The 20,077-nt window shown below is 34.7% G+C and overlaps 1 protein-coding gene across 4 annotated transcripts in view; it reads right to left on the bottom strand.

Annotated features, from left to right (window-relative positions):
* PHF14 (PHD finger protein 14) overlaps window positions 1-20,077 on the bottom strand; it is a 160,841-nt gene that overhangs the window by 122,779 nt on the left and 17,985 nt on the right. For all 4 annotated transcript variants that reach the window (XM_027639169.1, XM_027639167.1, XM_027639170.1 and 1 more), the window contains exons 4-7: window positions 19,853-19,997; window positions 9,613-9,772; window positions 4,105-4,216; window positions 1,761-1,898 (exon numbers count right to left, since the gene is read on the bottom strand). In XM_027639169.1, coding sequence (XP_027494970.1) covers window positions 1,761-1,898; window positions 4,105-4,216; window positions 9,613-9,772; window positions 19,853-19,997 — 555 coding nt within the window. The remainder of the gene's footprint in view (window positions 1-1,760; window positions 1,899-4,104; window positions 4,217-9,612; window positions 9,773-19,852; window positions 19,998-20,077) is intronic.

Here is a 20,077-nt window from a genome sequence, read left to right as displayed (position 1 = left end):
TGGACATGTTTTTAAAATAATTATTACTCTAAATCAATTTTTTCATCTTGATGCAATTTACAATATAAGCTGGTTTTACATTGTTTTTATCGCATGACCTGAAATGTTTTTAAATGCATTAACTATTTAACTCTCTGCGCTGTTTTGCATTCCCAGAAAAAAAAATGCAGCAAAATGAATCTGTAAGTACGAATCCCTTTAACACATAACATGTATTGTTAATTTCCTGTTGCTTCACTGTGTCTTTTACACCATATCCTACAAGGGCTTAACAATTCTGAATAATATCAAAGGCAATATAGTGCATTTCTCAAACGTTCTTTCAACTGTTTTGGTGGCTATACCCTCACATGATTTATCATCTCTCAGATGATGGGGTTTTTTTCCATTTTTCACTGTTCATTCCATCAGATATTCAGATCGTCATGGCTGTAAGTTTATAGCAACTTTTAGCACCTGCAAAACTTGCAAGCAGACTAGAAATATCTGAGCCACAAGGAGATATATGGTTTGAGAAGTACATTTCCTTCCCAGCATATTTTCAAAAGTGTAGAAACACTCATAAATCTATAGACTAAGAAGAAAAACTTAAAGCAGTCTACCTTCATAAAGTAATACAAATATTAATAAATTATTTGCCTACCAATTTTTCCCTTACTCCACCTATAAAACATAGACCAATAAAATCTACACAGACTTTCCTTATAAGCACATTTTATTTTGATTTAGATTTTCACAGTATGTGACAGCTTACTGCCAAAAATTATCAGCCTCTAAAATTAGATTGTGTGCGGTCTTGATTAAAAATGTTTTGATTACAGAAAACACGTAACACTTTAAGCTGGAAAGGCAAGTAAATGCATACATCTAGAAGAAATTCACACTGAGTGTTTGAAGAATCAACATTACACATAATTTATTAAGGACAATAACAATGAGGCAATGTGCTATCTTTGTATTTATGAGCTTAACTGAACAAAGTATTTTGTGATCCCTTTATGAAACCCTTAGTGGTCCACTGTTTTCAGAAACAAAAGGGTCAAGATCAACAGTGCAAGTAATGCTTGTATTTGTGCTACCTACGGTACTTCCTAAAGCAATAAGTTAAATTGAGCAGCTATAAACATGACAGGCTTAATCCAAATGATACATATCAGGATGAAATCGGGCAATCTAAAAGTACTTATACCGCAAAAATGAACTGGAAAGTTGAAGCTTCAAATCTAAATTGCTTTGGATCATACTACAGGGAAGAAGTGCTAAGAACAGATATTAAGAAATTATCAGTAAGTCAGAAATATTTGCTTTTCATTCTGATTCCCAAGATTAGTATTACCACAAGTAAAGTCATATATGTGCAATTTCAAGAAAATACTGGAACACATGCATGAAAAAAACTGACATTAGAAATGTAGTTAATTTCTCAAAACTCCTATTTGGCATGAAACAGAGATGACTACACTACACAAACAGGTAGGTAAGTATGTCACCCTAGGTGAAGTTCACGAAACAGAGTTAGAATTCATGTCTCTATTGACTGATAGTCTTAAGCCAACTGCTGTGTTAACCTTCTCTATCCTTTTTTCCACTCTGTTTCACAGGCTGGACAATCTGGAGAACAAACAGCTCTCCCTGTACAGTCTCCTTGTTACCTATTTACAAAAACTGTGTTCAGGGTCTGTGAACAAAAAAGCCACAATTTCACGTTGTCTTCATAAGCTTTCAATAGAGCGCTTTTATTCTATCCTTTCCATAACTACCTCTTCTGCTGCTGCTTCTGAGAGGAGGCCTTCCTTCTGAGCACAGGTCACATGGAAATAAGCTCTGCACATCCCAGCATCACAACTAATGCAGACACCAGTTCTGGCAAAACGAGGATCTTCACAAAAACTGCATTCCTTTATAAAGAAGAATGGAAAAAGCCACAGTAAATATTTCAGGTGCATTTTGATAATTTACATCTTACGTATAAAAATCAAACTGGTAGGTTATTCCTGTGTGGTACAGAAACCGAGTATGCTCCCAACAGCTGACATTAGTTAAAGCTTCATGCTTTCTCAACCCCCACTACTGATTTTATTTTCAACAAGCAATGGTAAAGTGCTTAAACAACCTAAACGGTATATGTTGGATGATTTTTTATTTGACCCTCCACATCTTGCATTTCCCTTCAGAGAAACAACTAAACACCACCTAAGCAATTCAAGCACAATTAATTATATAAGGTATATATGTACATATTATATAAGGTTTGATATTGTGGTATCATAAAAAACAATATTCCTCAGCAAAAGTTCGATTGTTCGACAAGTTCAGAGTCAAACAACAAAAAAAAAGCAGTGCTCTGGACTGAAAAATATAGATAATTATGCAGCTATCCTTTTCATAAACAATGACTGAGTCGACGTGTGACAATGCAGAAAAAATACTCAAAAATCATAAATATAAGTAAGAAAGGTTGCAATTCACTTAATTAAGGCACTATGGCTTCAGATATGTGCATTCTAGGCAGTCATTTGCAATACAGCAAACTGACATTCCCTAATGTGACCTGGAAAAAGCCAACAAACTTATTTTTCAGTCAGATCCATTCCTCACCACAATTTCATACCTAACAGTTGTGTCAGCAAACTAGAGTGATGAGCACACAAGCAGGAAACAGAAAGACTGCTTAAGCAGTGCTGCTATCCAGTGCACAAAGATGATCTAAATTTATACAGGCATGCATTTCTTAAGTCTCCTACTCGTTAAATAGAGAGCAAAGGTGTATATCATCTACAGAAGATACCTCCATGTATAAAGTTAAACACCAACAGAAAGGAATGGCAAGGAAAGTTCTGTGACGGAAGAACCTCAAAACACCCACTCGTTACACTAGAAGGGCACCTTTTAGCTGAGTAGTTGCAACACGTAACAGATAAGAAATTAAGTTAAAAAGACTATTATATTAAGCTGGTTTTGCAGAGGGAAATTTAGCTAAGTAAGTTGTAACTTCCACACTTAATACAGCAAATAGCATTTATAGCTTTGCAAGACTAATAAGTCATCACCCGTACAGTTCACTTTTCGCCTTACTCAGAGAAAGAAAAGATGCTCAAACTCTTTGTCCTGCTCCTATACACACTCATGTTATTAAAGGGTATGATTCATTGCAGCAATAGTTCGCAGGGTCTGGGGTGCTTGCTCCAAACTTTTTTTATACAAATATTTCTAAAAAATGCTAAATGCCTCAGCAGGTCCATGTTCCTGATACAGGTATGTTGTACATGGGCAATCCAAAGTGTTTTAATTTATTTTATATACTGTATGTATTTTAAAAAATGCACTATATATTTTCATTTAGTATTCAACTTAACAAATTGACACTCCAGAAAATGAAACTGACTTTGCAGAAATGAAGCCTTAGAGTTGCAGACATACCACCACCTTCCCTCACGTTAGCCTGATAGATATGTCTTCTCCACACTCTCTACATTAGCCACAGAAACAGTACTTAGCAAATTACCAAGTGCTGTCCTCTGCCCACTGCAATGGTTTTCTGTATCATTTGTTCATGATCACTTTTGATCTGGATTGAAAACATTTACATGTTAAACCATTTTAATTTTCATGACATTTTTTGGTTCATGCTGAGGGGTTCATGTTGCTTTGGATTTTTGTAAATACTGCTTTGCAGCAACCTTTTTGTATGCATTCTAGCTTGTATTCATTCTAGCTTATATATAGACTCTAAAGTAATTTTTATTGAATGTACATCTGCCCCTTTCTTAATCAACTTAACCTCCCATTTCTCATCTCATAAATCCTCTTCACTTTACACTGATGTTGTCAAACTACCTTTAAAATAAATTAGCACCTGTGTAAAAAGCAGGGAAATTGGGGGAAAACAGTGACAGAAATTATGGAGAACAGTGGTAAGGAAACTGATAAGAGAGAGGGAAGAGCAGTGGTATAACAGCAATGAACAAACTTTATCTCATTTTTAGATACGAACCTCAGTGAAATTGCTACCAAAATTAAAGTTGGGAAATTGTATGTTATTCTATTTTATGTAAAAACATACAATAGAGCTACTTGTTAGCACTGCACCTCTTCTAAACTTACCTTTGCACCGTACTTTGAATAATTCATTTCAGTTAGTGTTACTGGCCGCAGCTTGTCAATATCTCCAAATGCCACTCCTGGAACATAGAGGGCACAAACAATATGGACCCACCTAAAACAGCAGATAAAATTAGGTTACTGTTATCAACATTTTGATTCTGTAGTATACTCACCATTTGCAGATTTCAAAAAACCAAAAAAAGATGCAGATCCTAGAAGAAACATGTTTGAAGAAAAGTACATTAGAAACAGGGACGGAGTGCCTATTTGGAATTCAGCAGCTCAGACACTGAGCCACAGAGTAAGGCCTTTCAAAGCCACTGGCATTGCTCTGCCTGTCTGGATCAAGGGCTGGGCTACCATCACCTTTCTATTCTGCTGGCTTTCACATGGGGCTCCACACACTTTTCATGCAACATGAAAGGTATATGAAGATTTTGATATTACTTATAAAGGTAAGGCAGACAGACACTTTCATGATGGGGCAGGGCGTAAGAAGGGGAAGAACAAAATTACCAGGTAGTCACAGCAACTCTGAGCTCTGGGCATACAGCTATGAAGTACTTAAAACACAGCATCAGTCAGACTTTGCACTGTTAGTTACATCTGTTAGTATCATCAAAACTAACTAGTTTTAAGCAATGTGGATAAGACCTACATTCAGTAATAAACACATCTGGGTGGTATTACAGAAAGGCCTATCTGAAACTCAGGTGAACAGACTGTCACTTAGTTGGACTCTTCTTCACGGGCCGTAAACAAACTGCAGAGTAGTAAATATAAATCTTCAGCCCGGAAGGGCAGAAAATGAGACAGCATGAATCTGGACCTCAGTGTCTAGTAATGAAATACCACACGATGGTAAAGGCTTCAGCTTTAAGTTTGCCTTTGACAGACATCTTTCTAATCTCCTGAAACTCTCAGCTACCAAAACTGAGCCTTGCAGCAGAAGACAAATCTTCTTCTTCTTCATGTAATGAACACTTTCTTGAAGATCCAACTCTCATTGTCATAAACCATCAGTTAGGGACACTCAAAATCTGTCCTGCACAGACAGTATGCATGACTCAAATTAACTAAGACAAATTACTTCAAATAATCTTTCAATTTTATCAAAATTCTGCAACTATTTGCAAACTGTGATAGACAAAAGGTCAAGACTGCTATTTTTTGTTATCTTAAAATATTCAAGAAAATGGCCTTACCATTGCAGAGATATGTAGCTATCACCTTGAACCTATGAGCTCCTCAATGCTCATGTCAATCATGACATGGGATACAATCATGACATAGGGACTTCAGACGTAACCAAGTTGAAATCTCCTGTGTTTGACTCTTAGCAAGTATGTTAATTCAGCACTTTACAATCTTACCAGTCATTAATGTTTAACAGCAAATATGTCACTAGTGAAGACTAAAACTCCTTTCTGTTCTATTCTAATCAAATAATAAAAACTACTCCCTGTATTCAAGAAGACTCATGATGATATGAGAAACACTTCTTCCCTTGGCCCTTTCACCAGGGTTTCAGTATAGACCTGTAACCACCTACTCAAATCCATATCTATCCTGCTGTGCTCTTTTTTTCCAATCTTCTACCACTGTTTAGCCTATCTCTTCTCCTTCCTCTTTCCTTTGTATGTCAATCTAAAAATTCAATTCAAATCTAAAAAATTCAATTAGACCAGAGCAGTAACATCCAGAGTTCAGGTGCACTTAAAACAGCATGTTTATTAACCTATTAGTAACTAGCTGTCTACAAATGAGAGAAATACTGAAGCTGATGATTATACTATTCAGGAGCTACATGTAGCCCTGATTTCCCATGTTTCCCAAAGCAGCACGCTTCTCATCAATGGTCCTTAGACTTACGATGCTGGAATTTATCACATTCAGATTTATTAAGTTTTGCACTAATTACTTATGAATCATATATCCAAACAAAATCAAAAAAAGCAAAACATGAAAGGCTCAGTAGCAAGCTCAAAAATACATATATATTCCAGTCTTTACAAAAGAAAGCAATGATCTTCCAATGCACAAGGTTGATGGACCAATTTAAAAGCCATGAAGTCGCATCACTCTATAAGAAATTTCTCAGTAAACCTAAAATAAGCCACAACATTGACTGATCCATAGTATCATATCTGACAAGACTCTTTTCACCTGTGTATTTGAAAACAAGTTTTTACCCTACAGTTAAATTACTCAGGTTTGAGACGCTAAGTGGTAAATTCCCTTTAAAACACAAAAACTTAAACCAGTGAGAATAATGTATATCCCAAATACACATTTACATGCAAGAACTGCATTGCTTTGTCTGAACAGATTTTTGTCTGCACAAAATTATTTGGTCACAGCACTTTAACAACTGGAAGATGCAAAGAAAATTTAAAGTTTAAAGATGACTTACAACTTTGTCTGTAAATAATGAAGTACAAATATGACAGCCTGCTAGCTGCCAGAGAACAAGCTGAGATACTCAAGCGTTCTGCCAAACTTCTTGCTGCTCAGAAAAGGAGTACAGCTCATTACAGGTTTTATTACAGTATAAACACTGCAGCATGCCAGCACAACCCCATAACTTAATACAATGCTATATGCAAAAAATAAGATCCTTCTTACTAGTATATGGAAAATACATTTCCTGTCTGACTCCTCACTTATCCAATGGAGGCACAAGATATTCCTGTGGGGGAGCAATGGAGCACTTCTGCCCTTCCACACTGTATCAGGAAGTGGCAATAGCACAGCCTAAATCACTACTATACCTTAAAGAAATGTTCTTCTATAAGAAAAAGCCTATGTATGTGCTTAAATGTGTACTTTGGTAAATGTTAGACATTTACTAAAACAAATGCCTCATTTAAATGAGCATATTTTAATTGTTTGCAAAAGGGGAAAAAAAAATTTTTTTAAAAGCAAAATACCACATGCAGAATGAGACCTGTAACCTTGAGCTAAAGAGACTGTTTGTAAATAAAAAAAAAAATCTGAATTCAGTAGGGCTTCCTTTCTATACTCTTCCTTCAATTTAAAATGTGTAATATAGAACAAATCTTTATAAGCTGAAGTTACATATCTCCACAATTACTATTCTTAACAAAAATCCAAGGTTCTGGTTGGAGATTTTTGATAGTAAGTTTTAATACAGACTCCTAAATGTACCCTCCAAAGTTCAATATGAAGATACACATCTTCTACAAGCAGCTGCTTTCTCAATTTAATTTGCACAGTCTTTTCATGCTTCACTGGTGTACTGAATGCTGCTGCACTCCGCAGGAGTTTATCTATGATAAACCCAACAGCTGGCTGCTTGCTTCATACTGACCTTCTCAAAATGTTTTAGTACATGTCACCCAAGTATTGCAGTATTACAGATTTAAACTGCCATTTCAGTGTGATTGGCACACAAGTGCCTCATTTCTTTAACCACCTATATGTGAACTCAGACCTGAATCTTTATTAAAAAACATACATGAGTCAGTCAAGTTCACAGCTGAAGAAGTTTCAGCTGCTTTTAATACCAGTTCTAAATATTTTCCTGCTCATTTATTTAGCTGCACATGTTTTAGAAGCTTGTAATTAAGACAAATTGGGTAATCAAAGAAGAATAATCTTTCTTGTTACTCTACCATCCATTTAGCTTGGAGCAATGATGACAGATGTTGATTAGGGAAGAAGAAAAACTCCATACCGAAACAAGGACAGAATTTATATTTTTGGATAATAGCATTTTGAGAAGTAAAATTTCATAAATTCATATTTATACTTGTGATACTGTGAGGTTAATGTGAAAAGGCTTCTGCTGAGAAATTAAGCACCTCATTATTCTAATGATTCACCTTTCATGTAGGAAGAGAGAAGTTATTCCAACTTGATTATGAGGAGAAACTTAATAGGTTTGGTTTGTGTAATTTCCAGCACTGATGTATATGAAGAATTTATTTTAAAAAGGTTGTAAGGGGATGAAGAGCTATGGTGAGTTAAAGGAATCTTGATTCGGTAGTCTCTTCCTGTGAATATTGCAAGAAAAGCACTGAACTGGGTTGCAGTTTACTGAGTACAATGAAAACATCATGGATACTGTCCCAAGACACTACCCTTCATCTACAGTGTCCCCTTATCCTTGAGAATTCAAATTTTTAAATAAATAATAGAGAGCACAGGAATTTTCACATATTAGTAATGTGAATTAGTAATTACGAATTGGCATTTGTATTTTCTAGTACATAGGCTCTATTCATCTGATAGCAGTATCACATTATCTAGCAGATAAAGATACAATAACAATAAAAAATTATTGTGATAACGTCCACAATCACCAAGGCAGGTAGGTGCTTCTGCATAGACAACCAATGTCACAAAGAAAATACTTCCAGGTTAACCAAAAGCATAACACCATTTTACAAGCAGAAATTTAAGCAATTTCTAAAATGCTGACTCTAGATTCTACTAGGGTTATATGGGAAATCACATATATAGTGCTTCGATTGCTTACAGAACACAGAAATAAAAAAGTTAAAATAAAATTTGCCAGGTACGCAATTGACTTTTAGTCTTTAAAAACATTTTTTTTTTTTGCTTATAAAACTATTATTATTAAAACAACTGGGAAAAGCATAATCTGCTTAATTGTATAAAAGCTTTATAAGGGAGATGCACAGACACTCTTGAACCTAATACAGACCAGAAAACAAGGATTTGAACCCCATAAGTATTAAACAAGAAGCACTACTGCACCTATGGGATCAAAATTATTCACTATAAATCCTGACTCACTTCTGTAACATTTGTTTTTAAAAGCTTATGACAAGCTCAGTATCTGAAAGCTTGTTTATTACCACACATCTGCAATTTATACAACCATAAAACGTATGAGAAAAGAATTTACTTGTCATGGTCTGTAAAGAAAAAAAAAAGAAGCAAACAAAACCATGCAGAAAAAACCAGTAACATTACCCATAAATCAGACATCACCTATAATCTAGTGCTCTCCTTTATTAGAGAGAATTAGTTACCATTAATATTTACTGCTTAATTTATGTGACAGGATTGGAATATGTGACAGGAATGGAAGACATCACATGAGAATTAATCTGCTTATTCTCAAATTAGACCTGAATTCCATCTTAAAATGCCCACCTCTGGTTGGAAATTATCATAAGCAAAGCATATTCTCAAAAATCAATAATATAATTTTTATAATTCAAAACAATCATAATATACTGGGTCTGTCTGAATACCTTAAGCATAATTTCAATATAATTTTTTATGCTATTTTTTACAATTGCCTGGCATTACAGATCCAGTCCTTTGCTCTCCTAAAAAAAAGGCATGTAATTCTCCCACTTATATCATACTTGAAAGTCAATAGACTTGAGTAGAGTCTGTACAAGGTTTAAGTTATGGAACTGTCTCCTACAGGAACTGTCTCCTACAGGAACAAACCTAATCTTTTAAATGTAAGATGACACCAAATTCAAAACATCACCTATTCAGTCTTACCTGCCTGCATCAGTCTCCTTGAAGATCCCATCCTGGTTGGGACACAATTCACAACTAGGTGTGACACCACATTTGCATGCATCACAAAACCAAGGCTCTGTGGAATTTTCTGAAGCTGAACTCATGATAGAGTCACTCTCTCCATCAACACCGTAGCAACCTACATACGGGATAAATGGAAGAGCAATATAAGAAAAGACAATTGTACAAGTGGACACTTGCTAGTTAGGACTTCAGGAGGATGCACACACATATAGATTCAGGGGAATGATATTCAGAAAAATACTGAGATACCCAAGAAAACTTAAAATATTTTTAGAAATATTATTGTTAGTGTCAAATTTACATTTTAAAGAGACTTTAATTCTAAGAAGTAACCTATTTTATGTGACTGTCTTAGATTACAAATGAAAAACAAGAAGAAAAAGACTGTTCTACTTTATTCTTCTAGCAACACTTGGTCTTCTTCCAGACTTTCTATTAAGAAGGAAAGTAAGAAAACAAGACTTAAAACAACCAACAAAGACTGAGAAAAACTCAATGCATTTTTTTCAAATGAAGAAATATATTTCAAGTTAAATGCAACAAGCTCTTCTCTCTGAAAATTACCATTTTTTGGAGAGAAGGGGAGAGTGCTTAGTTTGCTTTTTTCTCTAGAGGTTCATTATGTCAGTAGAATCCAGTCAACAAATATGCACTCCACTTTTCCACCTTGTATTCAGCATTCAAATCAAAGACAAGAGAACACACACATGAAATAAAAGCCACTATTTGACTACTTTTAGTTGTAGGACTGAGCTTAAAAACGCTTCCTGTAACTTCAAAACCGACATATACTTTCTGGAGCACAGACTGACAATTCTGAGACATCACACTGGTGATTGATAAAGAATGGATTTTTTTTTAAAGCACTGTCATTTGTACCTGGTTTTAAAATATGCCTAGATTCAATCATTCACTTTCTCCACTCCTCTTCTGTATTCTTTATGATTGTTAAGGTGCTTATGCATGCTTAATTACCAAAAATTTAGGGAAACAGTATTTTTAAAGTGATTTAGAAGCTTGTTATTTAAATTTTGCACAAGACTAAGAGCTACTGCAAATGACAAAATGGAAAATCTTAAAGCTAGTCACCAGAAAACTATATTTTTGCATATCCCACACTTTGAACATTTAGCTGGTATGCAATAAAAGAAAAAATATTTAATTGTCGATACTTAAAACACAGTAGTGACTTTACTAAAAGATTAAATTCAGCTATTTGTCAAATATAGTGATCAAATCAACATTTGTACTTTCAGAGCAGTTAAATTATTGACTTCTGCAATTAAATATCAACATGATTTGTTACTGTGCTTCATTACCCGCTGGCTGTAACAAAATAGCCAACAGTGCTCTAGTTCCCCTTCCAACAGAAATAGAAGCCTGAGTGAATGAAACGACATAAGCAACACTATAGGAATCATTTAAGAAATATAGTCTTTCATTAAGAATGAGGCTCATCAATAAGAATTAAATAAGAAGACAGAATGTTTCTTTTCATTATAAAAAGTATTCCAGAATGAAAGGACAAGTAATGTGCAGAAGAGCATTCACAGACAAATTTCTTTAGAGATATACATGATTGTCCAGCTCACACATAAGGTTAATTCCATCTTCTATTTTATAATGTGATATCACTTTAAGCAGCTTTCCAGAAAGTAATTTTTTTAAGTTCTAATAACACAATCTTGATTACATGCCAGTAAATCTCCTTTTCAGCAATAACACTCATGTACAAACACACAGTCCATTGACATCATAGAGCTGATGAATCATTAACGTTTTTAGAATTCCTTCAGACTTCCAAACACTACTCAAAATTTCTTTACATTACAGAACAAGTAATACTGTCCTTGATCCACATGGCAAAATAAAATCAGTTTCTTTCAAACACTGATGCTTCTTCAGCGACCAAAAGTAATTAGATTTGCTTTTCTAACCTAAGTGCCATCAGTCTGCTAAAATCAGAATGATGACTTCCCCGAACTGTCTGTCTTCATTCTGAAATAGCTGCCTAATTATACTTATCAGTCATTTATACCTGATTATTTTTTATCCTTTTTCCTAGAAAATTACACAAATGTAATGCAATTATTTCCATCCTTATCATACATGTTGACATTAAATGTGATTTCTATATAATTCAAATCTAGATCCTTTTCTACAGTAAGAAGTAAAAAAAAAGAAATTGTCCATAATTTTAACTCAATCTTTTTGTCCCAATTTGTATATAAAACTTAGTGACAGCTTTAAAGAGTTTAAGATCTCTGACAGACAAGGAGGCATTTATTCCTTCCTTAATTGCACAAGCTAAACACAATACTGTTACAACCAGTAAAAGGGGTGGTCCTTAGCTGGAGAAAACAGACTAGATTACCCTTAATCATTGCTGATAAATACATGTCTGGAGTTTACTTTCTAGGAGGAGTTCGGACTAATGTATAGAAACAATGAAACAAAAGTCAGTTTTGTGAACAATACTTTCAAATAGGTAACTAGGCAGTACTCCCTAAATACTTTCTATTCAAGTCTTGGGACCCAACAGCTGAAGCCTAAATTTGATCTAATAATACTCACTACAATGAAGAGTTAAGTCTCAAAATTTATTAGAAACCACTTGTTAAGGATACGCGAGTATTTTAACTCAGAATTTTTCTTATGTTTGTTAAAAAGAGTCATTTGCTGCTTTGGGGTTGTTAAGTGATAACAGAAATCAAAGGAGAGATCAAATTTCATCAATGTAATTTGATGACATCAATGACATCTAGCACAATCATAGTATTGCTTAAGATTTAGATGCCAAGTGTGTGCAGGAACAGATGTAGTATTTGTTTTTCAGATGTACAAGGAACTAAACCCCACTTCATATCACTTCAGTTGAAATAGGAAGGCAAAAGCAGTTTCAGAACAAAACCTTATTGTAGAAATATATCCATTTTGTTAAAAGTTTGAATTTCATTCCAAGTATATTTGAAACAATAAAAAGTTAAGATCATTACAGCATTCACCTGGGATGTGGAAGACTGAAGTCTCTGCCCAGTCAAAAACAGAGCAAGTACATTAATCTACTCTCCCACAGTAAGTGCTGTCATCACGTGTGCTGGTTATTCCAGAATAACTAACTCAGTCTCTTCTGCAAGTTGCATCACTTCTATATATAAACGTTATAGTATTTATTGTACTACATGTCTACTAATTCTGCAGCCTAACTGCAGCAGGTCAAAATTGTTCCAACATACCAGGAAACAAAAAAAACTTCAATATCTTATAGTTTTTCAAGAAATCTATTTTCTGAGTATTAACTAGCAACCATAATGAAAACCCACTCAATATTCTGGCTTTATTTCTTCTCTTGTAATCACAAATTGCAATAGGAAATGCCAGCAAAAAAGTAGTTTGGTCAGATTAACACCACATTTTTAAATAATATAATGCTATGAACACCTTGTCAAAATCTAGAATTGTAGATAAACAGATTATCAAATACATTCAAGCAAGAAGACGCAATTAATTAACGCTAATGAAAAAGATGAACTCTGTGCTTTTAGCCATTTCAAGTACCTTTATAATAATCATGCTAAAGGATTAATATTTCCCTTATTTCCCCTTTAAAAATGAGAAAAAAAGGTGTTTTCTACTGCATGGTTTTAACTGACTTTTTTATGTGTTAAATGAGACCTGCAGTACAAAAAGCACTTGATATAAAATCTAAATGCATTTTTGTCCAAATCTGTCAAAAAAGTTACAATATGGAGATGATGAGTTCTGAGGTTTTAGAAACAGATGTATTTTCATATTCTTACCACAGGAATATTCTTTCATCTATAACAGACAAATACCTCTATAAATATATCATTTTAGGATCCTTAAAAATGCTGAATACAACAAAGGTTCAACTTACTATCTGCCTTCTTTTGCTATGCTGAAAAAATTATTTTGGTCCAATTACCAAAAACTTTAAAAAGCATTATTTTTATGACTCCTCAAAATGCACAGAGATGTAGATACAAAGCTGCTGCTTGGTAAATCATTACATTCTAGTATTAAACAGCTGTGCTGATGATCAAAAAGAAGTTGTTCAGTCCCACTGAACTATCGGGAATTGCTGGTGCTGGAACACAAGGCAACCTAAGGGCTCACTACAAGCAAAAGCATCAGGAAGTTATCTTTAGGGTCTTTCTAAAAGCATCACGATTGTACAGACAGTGTGACTCCTTAAAGCTTGAAAGGACAACAGAAGAAAGGTTACACAACTTGTAAAGGCCATGTTTAGTTCGCAATATTATCACCGCGCCTCTGACCTATTTGGCATTAATTCAACCTCCCACCTCTTTGATGGGAAAATATGCTGAAGAAAATAAAAAAACTTGTAACTACTTTGCTTAAAATGCTTCCTGCCTTTCCCTAGCGTTCACAAAAATTCTGAAGTCTGGATCTACAGAATACCACTAAGAGCTCCTTTTCAACTAAACTTCATTAAATCCTCATGTTTGTATACTCTTAGATTACTGTATCATAACTCTATGTCTGACACCTCCTTGAACACCTTTAACCCTAAATGATAAGACCAGTTTAGTATGAATTTATACACATGAAACTCAAGAAGTTACAATTCTCACACCATTTACTGTTCTGTTAATGGCATCTATATACTATGATTACAGTCAAGCTGTCTATTGAATGTATGTCACTATATACAGAAAACAATATTTTTTATTCCCTGATTTTAAAGTCCTTGTACTCTGTCAATAGTTAATTTTTTTTATGTGACTGTCAATAAAATGAAATGAAATTGCAAACACTTCAAAATGCTACCATTAAAACTATCCTTCTGAAATTTATATGACTGAGAGAAATAAGAAGAGAGACCCAGTTGTTGCCTTGGCTGCAGCTCTTCCTCCATTTCTCTGGGAGGGTAATCTTTGCCAAACAGGGTATCTGCATACACTAACTAAATCTACAGATACTCTGAAACACGATCTCATTGTAAAAATCACGAAAACATGAAATTTATGGTAAACCATACAAAAATCTGTGAGATCAGAGTATTCAAAACATTTCATTCAATCCTTAACTGGACCAACACTTTAAAATAAATACACTAATAATTCCATGCATCATAAATTCAGAACAGCATTTTTCTTTAGTAAATGGAGAGTACTAAAGTACATGATTTTGAAAAGCGAATTTTTATATTGGACAGCAGTAGACCACAGTAAGGGGCAAAATTAAAATGCAAAATGTTTTACTACACTGTAAAGCATGTAGTGGTGGCTACACTATTGCTTTTAGCATGAAAAATTTTATTCCCTGACATACACATCAAAGTAAAGTAAGAAACAAAGACAGAGGATGGAAAAGAAACAGCTGAAATAATGTAGAACTTCTCTCATTTAATTCACAGCAACCAACCCAAGGGCAACAGCTGGCAAGTGTACTACCTACAGTTATGGCACATGCTATGACGCGTGCCAGACATTTTCTTCAGACACACTGCAATCAATATGTCAAAAAACCTGACAACACAGTTGGGGGTGTCCTGCTATTACAAGATCTCACCACAAACCCATTTATCCAAAATGACAGATTAGTGCCTAAAGAAGACTTTTATAAAAAGAAATGACAATTATCTTCACACATAAGTAAAAACTCTGAAGAACAGCTGTATAAATTCAGTAAAAAAGACTTTTTTTTCTCTTTTTTGGCAGGGCGGGGACAGGACAGGGATAGACTGATATGTGAAATGAGAATTAATTTTTAATTGACACACTTATGAATTAATTACAGGCTGTTTAGACATAACAGAGAGTGGGAATTAAATTAGCATTACATGTATGCTACTGATCAGTTTTAAAGGCAGTTACATTTTGAACAATTTATTTGCTCCACAAAGAATAGATTTTTGTACACGTGTCTGCAGACAAAAGGCAGCTTTTGGACAAGTGATGCAGGCCATATAGGTGATATGAACATTCCACAGCAAATAGTTTCTTTGGAAAGGAAACTGAATTTCTCACAATCACAAAACTTGTCAGTAAAGCAAGTAAAGGTGTATAGTAAGGCTCTGTGACTCCAGCTCTGAATGAGAACCCCTGTCTAACCCTTGGCCATGTTGCTGTTTCCACATGAGCGCTGGTAGAGTTGCTCCCAGATGAATTATCACCCCTCTTCTTCCATGGAAGACCTTATGTAATACTCCATTAATGGAAGCAAACAATCCAACAGAACACAAATCATGACTGAACAGGCAGCCACTGCACCACGTACTCAAAAGGAAAAGGTGCTGGTACCAAACACACAAGTGCAGAGGTAATTGAGCAGTATGCACAGTGACAAGCTGTCTTGTACTAGAAGAGCTAAAACTTAGCAGAGTAAGAGTGAATGGAGATCTAGACCCTGTCTGACTTTTAAAATGGAAGGCAGCATTAGCTTACCCCCCCTTGAAGGAGGGTAACAGATTCTTGTCAACAACTATGCTGGCATGTAGCCACTTTTAGACTGCAACTGGAAGGTTCATCTTTACGTGAAGGGGCCACACTTTGACCAACAGCTAAAAATAGAGCAATAGTACCCCTGTGAAGGGAGGGAGCCCTAGTGTCCTAAATAAGTTGGTTCAAATCAGGGGCAGCATTTTCATGGCTAGTAAATAACTTCATATTAAAACAGAGGCAGCTGTCATAGAAAAACCTTTCCCAGCCACCTGAAAGGTTCTGTGGTGGACAGAAATTTCCACTTCAGCAGACACTCAAGGGTGTAAGAGCCCTCCCTGAGAAGTAGAATAGTTTCTGTTAATAGTCAACAAGGAAGGAGAAAAAGAAGTCTTCAGGGAAAGAACAATCAAATCGCCAATATCCTCATTACCTGAGTCCCTCGGTGGGACATCAGTAAGGTGTGAAAGGAGCACATTTCCTTCCAAATAATTATCTATCGTGCTATAGAAAAGTAAAGAAAACATACTCATTTACAATACTACTTGAAATTGCATACAAAAACTATGAAGAAAACCCCTGTGGTATTCTAGCAGCTTTGTTTGAGCATTTCAGGACACCTGGCATCTTAGGTTTGATTCTAGGGAAAAGACAACTGCTAAGAATCAAAATCAGTTTGCAAGAAATGGGTGTATTACTCTTCCCAACTGCTGGTAAACATCACTGCATTGATTTCTGTCCAATTCAAAAACTGGAGCCTCTTCTTTCAATGCTGTGCTAGAAAGAGCATTTTATAAAAAACATAAAAGCTGAAATATTAGAACAAATTTCAGGACACAGTATGATGTCTGCATTTGCCCCAACCTATCTACTAAAGCAAACCTGCAAAGATAAAAATAAATTCTTGAATTTCAATGTGTTTATAAAACAGACTCACTTATCACTGGAACATATTTTTTAAACTACAAAGCAGCTGCATGTTAAGAGTACAAAGGACTTCTCATAATACAGTCTACACCCATGATCTGGGCACACAGTTACAAGGTATAGATTAAAGCCAATGATATTAACAGTAAACCTTCCCTCTATTAACTTAAATAATTCTCAAGTTTGCAAGCAATCTTTATATGATTAGACAGTAATTATCTCTTTAACTAATTTTTAATTTATTTGTGGAAATCACCCAAGCTGAATGTTTAGGTCAACAGGAGCAAAAAGCAACTGCTGCATCACATTTTGGTTTTGACTGCAACTTCTTAATGACTGGCTGCATCTTCATACATTACTCATGCATTTAGAAGTAACAGAGTGAGTCAATGACCTCTGGGGGTAGTGTAGAAATCTCCAAGTTATTGAACATAGATACATATATAGATGTAGATATAGATGATCACTATATCAAACTAAAGCTTCAAATGTCTCAAATTTTTTATAACATTTTTACTTGCTGCAATCACTTAAACAAATTAGTGAAAAAAGCTCTGATTTAAAATAGCACCTCCTCTTACTTATCATTACAAAATATCAAAGTACAGAAACAATACATCAAAATAAATGTTTATTTCAACTTGAAACTATATTAATATATTTACAAATTGATATACACATCTAGCAATGAAAAATACACATTTAACATCAAGTAAAACTTCAAACTGTTCAGCTTCAAATTGTTGCTGAGGAAATTTACATTTTTTTCACAGCCATCAATTACTTTCACCTACAGATACTGCTTATTTTTCTGTAAGACTTCACCTATTCAAACAGAACACAAAACTGCTTTATGTATGCTTTTAAGTATTTATTATTAAAATCAATTGCAAAGAGCTAAACAATCAACCATAAGTGTGAAAAATTAACCAACATCTATAGTCAATTAGCTGGTACAGACTGTAGAACTTATCAGAACAAACTAGCAAACTAAATCTTCTCAATTAATCTAATTTATTTTACTGCAATAATAACAAAAGAAACCTACATATTGTACTCTTTGTATCCCTGGGACTATAGGGAATCTTTGCTTGTAACACAGTAAAATGAAGAATAGCAGCAATTACTTTTAAAGACATTTCGAATGACTGAAATTCAAGTGACTTCTGACCTATGGAACTATTTTTCTGTACATGAAAGCCAGCTATAATCTTACTTCTTCTAAGGACACAGGTTTAGTAAACTAAACAAAATGAGAAAGTGATCTTTTTGGGATTCTAGTGTATTCCTCTTGAATAGTAGGCATTTATAACCATCAGCAAAAGACAGTTACAAGTTTTTTTCCTTGTGAGTTATTATTAGACTGTGCCGGGGTGGTGGGGGGGCAGTAATCTATTGAGATTCTATAAAACTAACTTTTAGTCACTTACTGCATCTCAAATCAAATATATTCCGCACATTACTTTCCAAAAAGCATCATGGACACAGAGGAAGGAATTATGCAAGAATATCAAGAAACCCAAATTTAGGAGCCTAACACTTGTGGTAGGCAATAAGATCTGATTAACACCCTCAAAAGGCACCTGGAGTGTGAGTCAGCTCATCATAAATTAGGTCAACTAAACTGCTCTCTAAGCTCCACTGACAGCAAGGATTAGCTCTTCAAAAGTCCACAACAGGTTTAGGGGTTAAGAGTACACATGGACACTTAATACAAGGCACCCGAACCTGAGGAAGAAATTCCATCCTCAGTTTTCAAACTGATGTCAAGCAAAGAACCGAACTACATCCCAGGCCATAAAGTATACTATTTTGAAACAATTTTCAGTCGAGTATGAGAAAACCAAAGGGGAATAAAGGAGTAATAAAACCACTTCCTAGCTGGAAAGGCATGCTAAACAGCTCAAAAAATTCTAAATTAAGGGGGTCACATAAATGAAAGCCTACCTTCTTTTAATTTCAAGAATTGAAGTAGCCTACCTCATTTTCTTGGGAAACCTTAGAAAACAAAAGCGAAGTTCTAAAATGGTACAGGATATCAGGAAAAAAGCCCAAATTTATTAATGGAGAAAAAAACAGCTTTTCTTTTTTAACAAAAAAGGTGTGCCTCTCTATGTCAGTATCTACCCTATCTTCCAACCTCAAGAGAAAGAGCAACAGGACACAATACAGCCTCATCTTCCGTGTAAGGCTGTTAAAATTCCATATATTCACCTAAATTATTATTCCTGAAGTGTTTCTTTAAAACCAGATCTCCTACATTCATTACACACATACAGTCTAGATTTTGAAGGAATTAGCGAAACAATTACTTGAATATGTTCTAACATCAAAATTGTTTCAAATTGTCAGTGAAAATTATGAGGAAGTTCAAGACTAGCTGTTTTCACTTGTAATGCAATGCCATGGACAATTCCTTTCCTCTTCCCCATCTCTCTTTTTGGCACAGCAAAAACACAGCTGAAATAACCTTTCCTTTTATAAAGCCTCCTATTCTTATGATCTTATATCCCAGTTACGCAATCAATTTCATATACTCAAATAGCTAAGACAAAAATACATGAACAGAACATCCTAAAGCCCTGAAAATACAATGTACAGTATAGCTCCAACATCTGCACACTGATTCATTGTATCAGTATCTGCAGACCACAGGTGTTTATATTTGCTTTGCTGAAGTAGAAGATTGGTGTTACACCACTAAAAATGATCCATGTAGTGTTACAAAAAATTACCCCCCCAGAGTTGAAAAGTTTCATTTATTTTGAAGAAACCAAGTAAAAATTTTATTAAAGGCAAAGCATATGCTTTCCTCCTGCAATGAGAATGAAGGGTTGTATTACCTTCATGCACTGTTATTCCACAGTTGTCACACTGGATTATTTCATCAGCATCTTCACTGTTATCTCCAAGACAAACGCAACAAATCAAAATATGGTCCATTTTCTGGGAACTCCAATTTTGAGACTTCTCAAGGATCAATGAGTCCTAATATTGAAAAATGAAGACACATATGGATTACACCAGGAACTTCGATTTTATTTAAAGCAAAGAGAAGATCCGTTATT

Source organism: Corapipo altera, unplaced genomic scaffold, assembly GCF_003945725.1.
Source record: "Corapipo altera isolate COAL_440 unplaced genomic scaffold, ASM394572v1 44, whole genome shotgun sequence".
NCBI classification, from domain to species: domain Eukaryota; kingdom Metazoa; phylum Chordata; class Aves; order Passeriformes; family Pipridae; genus Corapipo; species Corapipo altera.
The sequence above is the reverse complement of the archived record's forward strand: the minus strand, read 5'-3'. Positions and strand labels throughout refer to the sequence as shown.